General features: G+C 34.9%; 1 protein-coding gene across 1 annotated transcript in view; it reads right to left on the bottom strand.

Annotated features, from left to right (window-relative positions):
* The window catches only part of OLA1 (Obg like ATPase 1), a 178,798-nt gene that overhangs the window by 68,530 nt on the left and 94,137 nt on the right, over nucleotides 1–16,131 (bottom strand). Inside the window, exon 5 of the mRNA XM_044242357.1 lies at nucleotides 3,199–3,374. Coding sequence (XP_044098292.1) covers nucleotides 3,199–3,374 — 176 coding nt within the window. The remainder of the gene's footprint in view (nucleotides 1–3,198; nucleotides 3,375–16,131) is intronic.

The raw sequence follows: 16,131 nt of genomic DNA on the forward strand, positions 1-16,131 counted from the left end.
AAATCTGGAAAAATGAATTCATACTGTTTTAGGTGGCACATACACTGGTATAAAAAGCAAGGACATTATTATTATAAATTTCAGAACTGCAGTTAGCTGTGGGAAGATGAAGAATGTTAAGACTCATAAGTAATGGGGATATATTTGGGTGCTAATAATATTCTATTTCTTCACATGCAAGTAGGTTTTGCTAGCCTTTATTTTACAACTACTTTTTTTTTTAAGATTTTATTTATTTATTTGACAGACAGAAATCACAAGTAGGCAGAGAAGCAGGCAGAGAGAGAGAGGAGGAAGCAGGCTCCCTGCTGAGCAGAGAGCCCGATGCTCGGGCTCGATCCCAGAACCCTGGAATCATGACCTGAGCTGAAGGCAGAGGCTTTAACCCACTGAGCCACCCAGGCGCCCCTTTACAACTACTTTTTAAATACATATGAGGTCCATACATTTTTTTGGAATTTTACAAAAAGAAAAAAAATTTAAAAAGACAGGGGTGCCTGGTTGGCTGTCAATAGGGCATCGACTTTTAATCTCAGGATCATGAGTTCAAGCCCCATGTTGGCCGAGAGTTTACCTTAAAAACAAACAAAAAAAGATTTATTGGTCCTATAGTCAGACTGATCTGGTTGAAAAAACTTGGTCTATAATTTACTAATTATGAAATCCAAAGCAATTCATAAAACCTCTTGAAATTTAGGCTTCCTCAGTTTTAACATGGAGATAATATATATACCTGCATGTTGTGAGGTTTAAATAAGATAACATATATAAAACATGTCCAACAGTGCATGGCTCAATAAATAAGAAAAAAAAGACGTCCCTGCACTACAGAATTCAGTACTGTAAAAGATCTTAATTCTCTTTAAACTGAGTCACTGATTCAACCCAAATCTTATTTTTGTTAACAACTTAAAAAAAAAAAAAAAGTTCTAACAGCCATGTATTTTACTATATTTACCAGCATTGGGTTTGCTACAAGAATCTGTAGCATACCTTCTCAGTAAGGGTGATACTACTTATACAGGGGTAAAAGATTGATTCTTGTGGGTGAAAAATACTTAGTTATTAAAATGGCTTGTGGCCCTCCAAAGCTCAACCCTACCCAACAAAACCTTACTCGTTAGTATTTAATTTTATCTCATTAGAGAGAAATTAAATTAATTTAAATTTTAATTAATTTTTTCCTTGGGGACAGTGAAAATGAAAAAAACGTTAAGAAACATTGATCTATAAATCATTCTGAAGCAGCAGAATCTAATATGAGGAAAGTAAATGATGGAAATGAGCACAATTTTGGGAAACTAGAAAATTAGCTTATAATGCTTTCCCTTTAACCAGAAGAGCTGAATGGGGAAAGGAAAAAATGAATGGGGAGAAGGTGTTCAGATTTTTCTGTAAACACAAGTCCCAAAGCGATGCTTTCAAATCATGTACAGAAATTGGGAATATGTTTAGAAATAAGAAGAAAATATTGTTATAAGGAACTAAAAATAGGACTCAACATTCTAGTTTTCTTTGAGAGGAAAATGCCAGGAAATAGTAACCCAAGAATTTAGGAACCTGACGTTCCTTTCTCCCATTTCACTAATAAGCAACATTGATAACTTTATTTTTAAGATAGTATGCTTCTGAAAGACATAAGGATGTCAGTAAGTTTCAATAAATTAAGAGATGACTGCTTAAGAATTTATTCTAATCAGTAACCATGCTGTTTGAAACAGATGAATTGCTTTCAATCCCAACATCTTTCTCACAATCTTTTTTCCTTTTGAAAAGGAATGTCTTTCATACCCATATTTTAATCCCCTTCTCTACCCTACATCTTATACAGTCCCCTCAGACACATCTCTCTCCTTCCTCTATTCTTCATGAATAGGAAATGACTGTAATAGCCATGATATTGAGAGAAGCAAGATGACTTGGGCTTGTTCCAGACTACCAGGGAAATCAGTGGCCCAACACAGGCCTCCCTGTTCCAAGACCAGGCACTATCAAACATAATTTACTGAGAGTGTGTTCAAGTTTTAGAGGCTAATTCTATAATTGATTTCCTCCTTAAGAGTATAGAACTCCTGGGGCGCTAGACGGCTCAGTCAGTTAGGCGTCAGACTCTTGGTTTCATCTCAGGTCATGATCTTGGGGTTGTGAGAGCAAGCTCCTCAGTGGGTTTGGCACTGAGCTCAGAGTCTGCTTTACATTCTCTCCCTCTCCTCCTGCCTCTCCCCCGGCTCTCTCTAGCTCCCAAATAAGTAAATAAAATCTTCAACAACAACAACAATAAAAAGAGTGCTGGACTTGTTAATCAACTGAGTATTCCAAACTTATTACAAATAAATAAAGAAGAGAAAAGATAAAGTGTCTAGAAATAAGAAAATTAAAAATGAACACATCTATTAAAAATACATGAAAAATTAAAAAGATAGAAAATTCTTCCTATGACAGGAAAACATAAAAAGCAAGTAGAAGGGAAGATAATAATAATAAGTGAGACAATGTATAATTTTTTTTTTTAAGGATTTGAAGTAATCTCTACACCCAACATGGGGCTGAAATCCACAACCCAAGATCAAGAATCATACTCTCCACCCACCAAGCCAGCCAGGTGCCCCAAGAAAATACATAATTAAGGCCATTGCTTTTTTAAATGTATTAGACCATTTGATCATACTTAAACTAAAAGCCTCAAACTGATTTTGAAACATTTATTATATATTACTAACAATTACTCACTACAATATGATAAAAATACATTTGAATATTAAAGACAGTGACATATGTTTTTACTCCATAAAGATTGAAACTGTCTTTCTAATAGTACATTCAGTCAACCTATATGGAAGACCAATTCCTTTTATAAATCACTTCTTCAAATCACAAAACTCATATATTCAGTTGTTGCTCGAAATACATGTTTTTCATCATAAAACTACCCTACTCTAACATTAAAACTTGAGACTATACATAGAAACCATATGAAAACCTAATAATACTGGTAAATATGCCTTGCTAACACCTTAAATAGCCTGTTATAATGACTCTTTGTTGCCGAAAGAAAATGAAGTTTCTCCATGATTTTTTTAACAGAAAATATCCTTGGACTCTAAAATTCCATAACAATAATAGGTATTTTATTTTATTAGATGCATTATTTTTTTAAAATGAGTTCAAGTATCAAAAAAGCTACAAATTTTTACTTACATATTCAGGTTTTAATTTCTTATCTCCTCCTCTCACAGCCACTTTTTCTAGTTTATCTATAATGGGCCCAATCATTTCCTCATCTTTAAGCTGAAGTTCTTCGTGTATTATTTCTATATCTCGAATAGGATCTACACTTCCTTCAACATGTGTGATATCATCATCTTCAAAAGCACCTAAAATGAATTAAAGAGAAGCAGTCCAATAAACAATACAGAAGGCATTAAAGCTTCCTAGAAGGTTAACAATTTATTCATACCAAATAACAATTTATATATACACCATAGCACATGGTATATATATTTTTTGTCCTATTTCGTAATATTTAGGGCATTAGCAACCAAACAGTAATTCAAGAGCCTCAACATTTCAAAAACTGATTGAAATAAATAAAATTATGATCTTTACAGATAGAAAATTATGCTCCAGAACTACTGCTATGTTCAGGTTTGGTACATTAAAAGATACTGAATTCCAGGCATGAGAGCCTGAAGTTCTAAACCGCACTATTAGGGTTTCCAAGGGAAACCGGATTTGGGGTGGGGGGGTGGGTGAAATCATCTGGCAGACCTCTTCCCTGCTTCAATCTACTTTATCACTGTGGTTCTGACGGTGATTAGATAATGAACCACTCAGACACACAATTTACACAGCAGCTAATTTCATCGGCCTGATTTGAGGGTATGGTTTTTAGGGGGCTATCAAAGAAGCAGATGAAGGTGCATTTGTCATATATGAGTGACAACCATTCACACGATCTGAACAAAACGGTGCTGGCCCTTATTAGAAACACATGCTATTATCACATATTTAAAGTGCAGTTGAAGCCATAATTTCAAATTGCCAACTGGAAACATAAGGGTAAAACAACCAGATATTACTGAAGCATGTGTACTGACTTTATGCCCTTTTGAAGACATAATGTGGCAACATAATTCAACTGGGATTTACTCAAATTACCAGATAAAGAACAGTATCACAAAAATGAACAAATACTGAGAAATATTATAAATAGAAAGCAGTGACATATCCACAAAATATAAAACACATTTATAAACAAATTAATTTAATTTAAATTACCAACTAGATTATATACCCAAAATGAGATGTTTTCAAACATAAAGCATTGATTATTTTAGATAAAGATATCACAGGAATCATGAGAGACAGTTTGAGTTTAACAAGAGAAAAACAGTGACCATAGCTCATTCTTCCATACCAAAAACTAAGATATTCTCATTACAGGTTGCAAGGAATTTTTAAACATAATTTTCTAGAATTAAAAATAATTAAGCTGTTTGTATCTCAATGTACAACATTCAGTAATATAAATTTTAAAACATAATTATATTGTTGCAATTAAAATATAAGTACTTAAAAGTATTCTTGGCATTAAACTGATGGTATATTAAATAGTGCCATACAAATTATATGAACAAAATTAGCAAGAAATGAGGATGTATGTTATATCTTACTAGTAATTACACTTACTAGCAAATACACTAGTAAATACAGTAGTAAATACACTTACTAGTAAATACACAGTGATTTAGGTACTTTTTTTGAACATTTGGAAAGTATGAAAAAAGTCTTCCTGGAACCATAATAATATTTATCATGTTTTGAGGCATCTTACATAAACGACACAATAAAATAGGAAAATAAAAATGAAAGCTTCATGCCAGGGCAACAAAGACAGTATTATGGTTAGTTCAGTTATAAAAATAACTACACTCCAAATAACTACACTCCAAATGAAAAATATCCTATATAGTCATCTTTATGTAAGAACTAATGAGTTAAAAAAAAAAAAAGAACTAATGAGTTAACTTTAGTGATGTTCTCAACAACAGTAAATCTATCAGCAGGTTTTAAATGACAATTTCTTAACTGCAACCCTCAATTTTAACCAAGTAGATAACAGAGAGAAACTTAGCAACTGCAATTCTTCTGGAAGCAAAGAAAATAAAGCTTTCTGATCATCTGAATTAATCCAAACAGAAAAGGAGAATAAAGGTAAATACCACTTGTCTATCTTATAACCTTTAAATTAACCTCTAGGTTGCACTTTGCTTGGAGTCTGTTAAGGATTTGGCTAGGAAAGAAGTTATGACTGGATTGTCACTAATCCATTCCCCTATTATAAGAAAAAACTCAAAATACAGACCTTATACACTCTGGATTGCATTGTTGTTCCTATGCCTGAAAGTTATTGTTGTTATTATTATTAACAGTAGTAGTAGTATATTCATTTGCATGTAAGGTGGTAACATACTACGAGAAGAATTTAAATTTTTTTGATAATAAATATTGCCAAAAACTAAGATAAAAATAAGTGAAGGGAACATTCAAGTTGCCCTTTAAAACTGAATAGCCTTGTGATGAAATGAGGCGTAATACAGCTATAAAATATAAACTACAGAAATTTAGTAGCCCTATGGGCAACTTCCCATTTCTTAGGAAGTTTCTAAGAAGTTAGAGATTACTTCCTAAAGATACACTCCTAGGTCAACAGACTTCACTGTATACTTACATTAGAGCATTCTTCCACATTTTACCTGTTTTAGTACAAGATTTAGTGGTTAAAAGTAAGGGTTCTAAAGTCAGACAGGCTTACTGGTTATAAAATCTTAGACAAATAAGTGAACATCTAAGGATCTTATCTTCACATCTTTAAAACGAACACATTTCTACCTCTTAGAGAATGGGTATGATTAAATCAGATAACATATGTAAAGTGCTTAGCAGAAAGCCCCACACAAGGGCGCTTGGGTGGCTCAGTCCATAAGTGGCTGCCTTGCTCAGTTCATGATCCCAGGGTCCTAGAAGTGCACAGAGCCCTGCCCCACATCCCCACCAAGCTCCCTGCTCAGCAGGAAGCCTGCTTCTCCCTCTCCCACTCCCCTGCTTGTCTTCCCTCTCCTGCTGTGTCTCTCTGTCAAATAAATAAGTAAAATCTTCACGAAAGAAAGAAAGAGAAAGAAAGCAAGCCCCGGGCGCCTGGGTGGCTCAGTGGGTTAAGCCGCTGCCTTCGGCTCAGGTCATGATCTAAGGGTCCTGGGATCGAGTCCCGCATCGGGCTCTCTGCTCGGCGGGGAGCCTGCTTCCTCCTCTCTCTCTCTGCCTGCCTCTCTGCCTGCTTGTGATCTCTCTCTCTGTCAAATAAATAAATAAAATCTTTAAAAAAAAAAAAAAAGAAAAGAAAGCAAGCCCCACAGATAAACTCTTTCATTAATTGAGGCATATAGTTTTTTTTCAAATGATGCAGTAGTTAGTAATTTAGAAGAAATTTCATAGTAACATACTCAAACATTAGCTTTGAGTAATATTTCACGTCATTCAGTTCATCTTGGAATAGGTTAAAATAAGTTTTGTGAATTTACAGAGATCTCCCCCCCCCACCACTAATTCCTCTTAGTTCACCAGAACATTTTTACCCTAGTCCATGGCCAAAATTATTTATTTCAAATTCACTTTAACTAAAACAATGATCCTCTTAGGGGGAAACACTGTACTGGTAAAGAAGAGAACTTTACTCATCTTAAAGACTATTCTGTATAATACTGACTGTTTTACAACAAAGTTATTTCCATCTCAATTCTCTTCAGTCCTTCTCAATATGTCAAAGACAAAATCTCAGTTTGAAGCTGTTGGTCTTTACTATCTAACATTTATAAAATCATCTTTTTATCAACAGAGCAGACCTCAGTCTCAGAGCTTCAAAAGGCTAAAAAATTTAATGGATACATAGTTTTCATTGTATTTATTTTAATCTTAAATTTTAGCAAGTGATACTAATTTTCCACTTATATTACTTTCAAAGTTTCCTGTTTAATTTAGTAAAAATATGTGAGATCACACTTTTTTTTATGAAAGCAAGAAATTTTTGAAAATATTAACTATGGTCATTTTGGTGACAAGACTTTATCTCATGTTTTAAAACTTCTTTGTTATTATTCTGTATAAGATAAGCTAATGGGACACAGCATGTACCTGCAGTAGGGGAGTGGACATGCCGCTGTGCAATACTTTTAACTACAATAGTAAGGGAGGCCTCTCTAAGATGACACTGGAGCTGAGATCAGAAAGGCCAGAAGGAGGCAGTAATATGAAGATTTACAGGAAAAAAGCTCTAAGAAGGAATTTTAAAAATCCCTAAAATGGAACAAGCTTCAAGTGTTTCAGAAATACAAATAAGGTCAGTGTGGGTGAACCACAACAGAGGATCATAAACAGAGGTTAAGCTGGAGAAGTAAAGCAGTTCACATACATTTGTAAGTCATGGGAGTTTGGATTTTATTCTAGCTGTGATGGGAAGACACTAATTGGAGAGTTTTAACTAAGTAAAGAGGAGGTAGGGTAATAAGATATGATTTCTGTTAAGAGGCCATTTTGGCTACTTGAAAAAGAAGAGACTTTAAGGGAGGGAACAAGAATGATGGCAGAAAGACTCAGTTAGGAGGTAGCAGTTGTAATACATATGAGAGATGACCAAATGAATGATAACTTGAAATAAAATAGAGAAAACGAGAAACATTTGGACAAGAAATATATTTTAGAGATGGACCATATGTAGGATGAAAGGTCATGACTGCAGATATAAAATTGGGAGTTATCAGATACGTTTAAAATTATGGGTCTGGATGATGTCATGTGAAGAGAGCACTCCAACACTTGATGTTTGATGGGAAAGAGAATTTGACAAAAGAGACTAAGGGGTGACAAAGTAAGATCTATCATTCAAGAAAATGGCCTACTTAGAAATCACAGCCCCTTTCAAAGTTTCACATTCCAAGTAACCCGGTATAAACACTGAAAAGAACACTACCCAACCACAAGCCGGCAAAGCAAGGGATAGGGATCATTGGCACCACATGTGTTAAGAACAAAATCTGTAACATCAAGTCACATATAAGGCTTCAGGATTCTCCAGGGCAGCTCTATGCCAAAGATGAAGAGCAACGTCTTTAGAGTTCTAAGGAAAGAGACTGGGACTCAAGAATTTTATATCCAGCCAGCCTGTTTTTCAGGGTAGAGTTTCACGGGAATAGAGATTAACGGCAAACAGACTCTGCACTAATATCCTCTAACATGTAATATTGAACAATTACAAGAATTAAGTTAACAAAATAGAACATATGTATTATAAACTAGTTAAGAATAACACAAAAATTCAGAGACAAGGAAAAGAAGGTTAAAAACTTAAGTGTGTTAATTTCCTCTCTTTCCCAATATGGGATCAATAGATGGATAAAGATGAAACATGTAATTTAAAAAGTTTCTCCAATCTTTTAGTGTTCTCATGATCCTCTTTCTTAACTCTACTGGAATCATGTAATAGAACATATTCTTGTGAAAATTTACCTGAAGTTCAGTCATTTCTTCTGTATTACTTTGGCCCTTTTTCTTTCTTTCAAACCCAATAAAATAAAATGTAGTATTCTATTTTTTTTTATTTTTTTTAAGATTATTTATTTATTTATTTGACAGAGAGAGAGAGATCACAAGTAGGCAGAGAGGCAGGCAGAGAGAGAGAGGAGGAAGCAGGCTCCCTGCCGAGCAGAGAGCCCAATGCGGGGCTCGATCCCAGGACCCTGAGATCATGACCTGAGCCGAAGGCAGCGGCTTAACCCACTGAGCCAATTTATTTGAGATAGGGAGCGAGAGCACAAGCAAGGAGGAGGCAAAGGAGAAGCAGACTCCCCACTAAGCAAGGAGCCCGACTTGGGGCTTGATTCCAGGACCCTTGGATCATGACCTGGGCTGAAGGCATCTGCTTCATCAACTGACCCATACAGACGGCCCCGTAGTATTCTATTTGAAATAGAACATTTAATTCTATTTAAAATAGCACACTAATGATCACACTAATGATCACATTTATATAAAATTGTTTCTCAGTAACACTGACCAAATGTTAACAAAATAATTCCTGGGTAGTGAGCTATTGAGCAATTCAAAAATTTCTTTAACTTTTCCGTCTCGCTTTAAAGTTTTTTATGATCGTGCATTGTTTGCACAAGTCTTTTTTTAAAGACCTTTTTTATTTTTTTTTTTAAGATTTTATTTATTCATTACAGAGAGAGAGCACACAAGCAGGGGTAGAGCACAGAGGGAGAAGCAGACTCCCTACTGAGAGCTTGATGTGAGACTCGATCCCAGGACCCCGAGATCACGACCTTCCCAGGACCCCGAGATCACAACCTGAATCAAAGGCAGAAGCTTAACCAACTGAGCCACCTAGGCGCCCCTAAGTTCCCCATTTAAAGAAAGCTTGCTAATATATCTAAATATGTGCTAAGTCTTTTGAGAATTAAAAACAAAAATCAAAAAGTAGGACCTTGGTTTCAATGACTGGACAATGTACTTGGAAAAAGATATAATCTAATAAGAAGAATAATACTCATTAAGGACTTTAAGTATAGATTTAATTTGTAATTAATTATCAAGGCCTTTAAATAAAGGAAAGGAATAGTATGGGTAAAGAAGATGAAGAAAGGCATGACAAGTAACAGGGAAAAGCATCAGAGAAAAAAATAAAGACTGAAATGAACATGGCTTACTGGAAAGCTGAGTATAGTGAGAAACTGTACTTAAGAGTAGTAGAAGATAAAAGTTTATTACATCAAATGGGTGTGAAGGATAGGGAAGTCCAAGTAGGAATATAAGTTTGGATCTCAACTGGGAGCCCACACTGGTTTTGGGGGTAGTAACAAATGGAAAGCAGTATTTAGAAAGGCTAACCAGAAGTAGGGAACCAACTAAAAGAGAATTGCTGTACTCCAACTATACTGCCAAAGTGCACTAGGATACTGATGGGAGATATGAGGCAGGCAGAATGAATGGTGAGACTTAGCCAAAGAAAAAATGTCAACTAGATAAAAGCTATGAGAGAGAGAGAGAGAGATCATGACAAGGTTTCAAGCCAAGTGATCTTTATTTGCATTTAAGGTAACATCAACACATGTAAGAGTCAAAACCCAAATCAAGCATGAAACCAAAAGGCGTTACATAACTGAAGTACAGACACTAAGAAAAATAAAAATATGCAGTACAAACTCTAGAAAAAAATTATTATGCAAATATACTGAATCTTAAATCATGGCACCAAAACATCCTGTACGCCACATTACTTCACATTCTTTCCAGTTTCTCCTATGTGGTAAAAATCAATGTTTTGGGGGCACCTGGGTGGCTCAATGGGTTAAAGCCTTTGCCTTTGGCTTAGGTCATGATCCCAGAGTCCTGGGATCCAGCCCCACATGGGGCTCTCTGCTCAGCAGGGAGCCTGCTTCCCTTCCTCTCTCTCTCTGCCTATCTCTCTGCCTACTTGTGATCTCTGTCTGTCAAATAAATAAATAAAATCTTTTTTTAAAAAAGTTTTGAACATCTGTATTCTAATCCAGAGTCCTACCCCAAATCACTAAAAGGTTAGGGGCCACATTCCTAAACCAGTAGAAGAAATATTATTAAATACAATGCTAGAAATCAAGACAAGGATATCCTGCTTTTAAAAATCTTTAAATTTCTAATCCATTCTTCAAAGTCCTACCTTGTGTCAGAACTGTGATTCCCAACTTTCTTATAATTCTACAGGTCATTAATATTTAAAGAGAAGGGAGGGAGTTAAATTTGTATTGACAATTCACTTAACATCAATAATTTTATTCATAAACACTGCAAAATGCCAGTTCCCATTTACTTTCTATAAATGACCTAACAAAAATTCCTTATTGTATGGTGCTGAAGAGTGGTTTAAAGAAAGAGTTAAAACTGTTTATTGAACACTCCAAGTGCTCTGATTTAGTAGTGTAGTTTAAAGCCCAGGTTTACAGGTGTACTTTAAAACTCTAGTCTTAATCTGCAAAAAGCCCCTTCTCTTCTTGACATTAAAGGCAATTTGAGCAAAAACAGAGTCTAATTCATAGCTAGACCTCAAGCCTGTAATATTTATCTCTGTGTAAATAAGATGTGTAGTTTAAGCTACTTTCCTGAAGTTATAAAGTGGAAAAGGGCATCTTGACTTACTATGTTTACTTGAAAAATCAATTTGTCTTCTTAAAGATATCAGAGAACAAGGAAAATCTGGGAATACAGAAAAGAACCAAAAAATCATTCTGCTAACAAAACTCTGCTAAAAAGGATATAGATTTAAGCCTCTTAAGCTTTCAGAGTTTTAAACAAATGAAAACGCTTCTATCTATCAAATTTTAATTACATTAAATGGATATATTTATAGACCTCTGGAGAAATAAATATTCTGTAAACATATAAAAGTGAAAATAATTGGTCTAGTAACACAAACTGTCAATTACTTGATGCAATGGCATAAGTGAATAGCATAACTAGCCTTGGTGGGTTGTACTTATTTACAATAACAAATCAATCAAAAGTAGCCTTTAAAGTCTTTAACCTTCATTTTTCAGGAGAAAACCTATTATTTGAGATATAGCAAAGGCCCCAAAATAATCCAGTCTATGCTTCAAGATAATTGTTTAATGCTGGAATAGAAAATAGAACTATGAGTAGTCAAAAGAATTTGCTTTTGCTTTGCTTCTCTTCTCTCTCCTCTCCGCTTTCATTATAGGAAAACTAAATCCTAGCCAAGAGGAAGAAAAACCACCATCCCTGACATATTAAAAAATTAACCAAGGTTTTTTAAAAGCTTTATAAAATAAAATGCACATGTGCTGACTTTGGGAGACCAATCTAAAATTACAGAAATTATAAATTACTTATGCAGGACTTTTAACAAAGTAGTCAATTTATATGGAAATAATCAAGCAACATTAGAAGTAAAAAATCACCTCCAACTTTGAGACAAATAGATATTTAGGAGAGAACAATAAAGTAGGCCAGCCAGGTTTTGAGACACCTCAGAAATTTCTGTTTATTATTTTCTCCTAATTTTAAGAGTTCATAGAAGTTAAAAATGATGTTCTTAAGTAGCAACTCAAAAACAAACCATTAGGAAGGAAATGAGAAGAAGAGAAAAAAGACACAGATACACATGAAAACCAGTAAAACTGAAGCTTATAGTAATGCAGTAGCAAGCAAAAAAGCCTTTAGTTATTACTGATACCAGTTAACTGATCAAAAGAAACACTATTACAATATCATACAATATAATTCTTTGAAGGTACAAAACACTAAAAAATTCTGCCTTATAGTTACTGCTATTGTACTATACTATAATTAGATATCCACACCATTAAAGAATCTTTAAAATCACTTAAAAATTATGAATTATAACCCAGAGTCAACACCTGTACTTAATTATATTCAATTGCTTAAGGTTTTTACATTTTTAGATGCTGAAACATTATCAACTTTTTTTTCCATATCAACTCTTTCCAAAGAAGTAGGCAGAAAAGTACCTTAAAAAAAACGAATATTCATCTCTCAATAATATTCTTACTCATTCTATTTAACAGATACTTTAAATACATAAAAGGCAACCTAAATCAATGATTCAATTATATTTAAATTAATATTTATTAAGATTCTGGTCTACCTCTAATGTTGAGCTAACAGTTTTAGTTTTCATAACCATCTCACTAACTTTCTAACTTCTAAAACATCATTCAACCTTCTGTCTGTAGAAAAAGACCTCTATAAAATCGCCTTACCCCACCCTCACTTTCCACAAACCCTCAATTGAAGTCAAACTTCTACAGACTCACGAATCCCAGAAAGTTCTTCACATCAACTGTCACTACTTTTACCCATTCCCTTCCCCGGGCCTCAAAGATATATATACTTTCCATAACAAATCAAATCCGCCCCTAAAATACATGGTTTAATCTCCTCTCACCTTAGAAGACAATTCTAGAGGAGTCCACGTCTAAGTGTCTACCATCCCTGAGTCGTAAGAGGAGTTGTAAGGACTTGTTCGAAGTAAAGTATGGTAAAATTAGTGGTTTAATACTGCCCTAAATCTGGCTTCTGGGAAGATCCATTTTTATACCTTTTACAGAGTTATGTTGTAAGCAGGGGGGAAAAAATGCAAAGAGACATAACAAAAACTGGAGTCATGAGGACTCTGTCATTCACAATATAAACTAAAGAGCAAATCAGAGCTTTAATTTTTCTAATGGTGGTGTCCATTAATAGCTCACCTTTTAATCAAACTGATCCATTCTCGGTAATTTCATCTTACATTTTCAATGCTGTTACTAATCCTTCAGCATGGAATAGTCTTCTTCCCTATTTCTGCCTTTCAAGAAAAGTTATGTAGGGATGCCTGGGTGGCTCAGTGGGTTAAAGCCTCTGCCTTCAGCTCAGGTCATGATCCCAGGGTTCTGGGATCCACATGGGGCTCTCTGCTCAGCAGGGAGCCTGGTCTCTCTCTGCCTGCCCCTCTGCCTACTTGTGATCTCTGTCAAATAAATAAATAAAATCTTAAAAAAAAAAAAGTTACGTATCTTTCATGGCCCTAATTAGATGTCACTGAAATGTTATGTCCACAGCACCTTCTCTAACCATATCTGCTCTTTGAACTGTTAACAATATCTATTTTATTCACATGATCTGTAGCATATATATCTAGTATTAGAATATGTGATTCTATCTCCTAGTTACCTAAGCTCGAGAATTCTATCTTATACGCCTTTTCAGTGCTCTCCAGTGCCTTGATCAGAGCTGATACACAATTAGGCATTAGGTGAAGTGAAGAATAAAGGAATCAATGAGTGAGTGAATGTTTCAAGCACTCATTAGCACTCAGAATGAAAAACTGTTAGAGGGGAACTATAGATTCTAGATGAAGCTAGACATGCTGTGCAACAGCAAAGAGTCAATTTCACCAGCACACAATAAGATATTTAGCAAGTATTTCAAAGAGGCCAGAGCTAAGCATGTCAATCACACAAATTAAAAGAGTAAGTAAAACATAAAACACAGCAAACTGCAATAATAGACGTGAGAAGTTTTTGTGTTTCATCTCTTCACTTTTGAACCACTTGATTATTAGTGATGAATATTCATTTAGTTTTTTTCTGAGAAATTCTTGGGTGTACTGCACTGGATTATGTATTATGTCATGATTTTTAAAATGTATAAATCAAATTAAGAAAAAAACATACCTATAAACTTAAGATCAATAAATGCAAAAGAAAAGAAGAGAGAAGGGATTAATCAGCACAAATCAGGATTAAGGAGGGAAGGCTTGAATACAAATGAGGACTTTCAGGGACAGATAACAGCAAACAGAAGCAGAGTCAAGAGGACGTTCCAAGCAGAATGGAAATATAAGTGTGGCAGAAGTGATTAAGGGCACAGATTCTGGAATCAGACTATATGGATTCAAACCTGGGTTTCAGACTATTTGATACATTAGTTGTGTCATTAATTTCTCTCAGCCTTAGTTTTCTTATCTGTAAAATATAAAAAACATAATACCTACCTCATAAGATTGTTCTGAAGATGACAAATGAAAATATATATAAAGATCTTAGGATGGTGCCTGGTATATAGTACATAACTAGGATATGTTAGCTCTACTGATAAATGGAAAGCTAAAAACAAGTCTATACCAGGGTTTCTCAATCTCGACACTACTAACACTTTGGACCATATAACTCTGTTGTGGGGGGGCTCACTTGTGCACTATAGGATGTTTAACAGCACCCCGACCTCTACAAAGTAGATACTAGTAACCTACACATATGCACACATACACACAAGCATGCACTCCAGATGTGAAGATCAAAAATGCCTCCAAATGGGTGCTTGGCTGGCTCAGTCGGTGTAGTGTGCAACTCTTGGTCTCGGGGTCATGGGTTCAAGCCCCGTGTCAGGTGAGATTACTGAATAATAAAATCTTAAAAAAAAAAAAAAAGTCTCCAGACATTGCTAAGCTACAGTTGAAAACCACTGCTGTACACTAAAAGACAACGGTTGTCCTATATATACTACCACAGGTGCAAATAGGCAGATGTCAATTGATGGAAAACTTTTTTTTTTTTAAGATGGGGAGAAGGTTCAATGGGAGAGAGAGAGAAAGAATCTGAGGGAGATGTGGAGTCTAACATGGGGCTCCATCTCACGACCCTGAGATCATGACCTGAGCTGAAATCAACAGTCAGACACTTAACCAACTGAGCCACCCATGCACCCCCCAATTGATGGAAAACTTATAACACTGATGGAAGTGTTGAAATTTAATCTCTTACAATATTCTCTTACATTTTAAAATGCCAATGGAGATCTTCAGAGAAGCACTCTTATGACCTTGCTCTTGCTTCCTTATTCACTCACATTCTCTTTAAATCATTCTATCAGTTTTGTACCAGATCTAATAGTTTAGAGAGATACTGATGGTCACATACAAGGCAGTAGACTGCTGGCTACTAGTTAAAGAGATAATATGAAAGGGTTAAACCTAAAAAAAAAATAAAATAAAATCTTTACAAAGATTTTTGTGTATCTATTGGGTAGGAAGAATGGTAACAAATTGAGAAAAAATGAAATGTGATCAGTCATAAAATTGGAGGTATGTAATACCTAGCTAAAGATACAATTATAAGACATATTTCAAAAACATTTACTGAATGCTAATCACAAAGAGTATAGTGCCAGGAGCAGGAAGGCCAATTTCAGAGATGAGAAAAAGTTGAATAAGATTAGTCTCTGCCTTCAAAGATGTTTACAATCTATTAGGGGAGAAAGATCAGCACATAATTAATACAAGAAAGTAAATCCAGGATGAAGGGAAGCAGGGAGGGGGTCAGTATTCAATATAAGCGGATGGAAAAAGACAGTCTCAAGATTTTAAACTGGAACACTGGAGTTACATAGATATCATTTAAAATTTAGATTAAGATTCATGTACAGGTTTTGACAGAAGTATAAATTATTTTTAATCCCATATTTAAGTATATTAATGCTGTGATAAGAGATAATACTGTCTTGGCTAGAGTTTGAAACTGGTGT

This window comes from Neovison vison, chromosome 3 (assembly GCF_020171115.1).
Source record: "Neovison vison isolate M4711 chromosome 3, ASM_NN_V1, whole genome shotgun sequence".
Classification (NCBI taxonomy): domain Eukaryota; kingdom Metazoa; phylum Chordata; class Mammalia; order Carnivora; family Mustelidae; genus Neogale; species Neogale vison.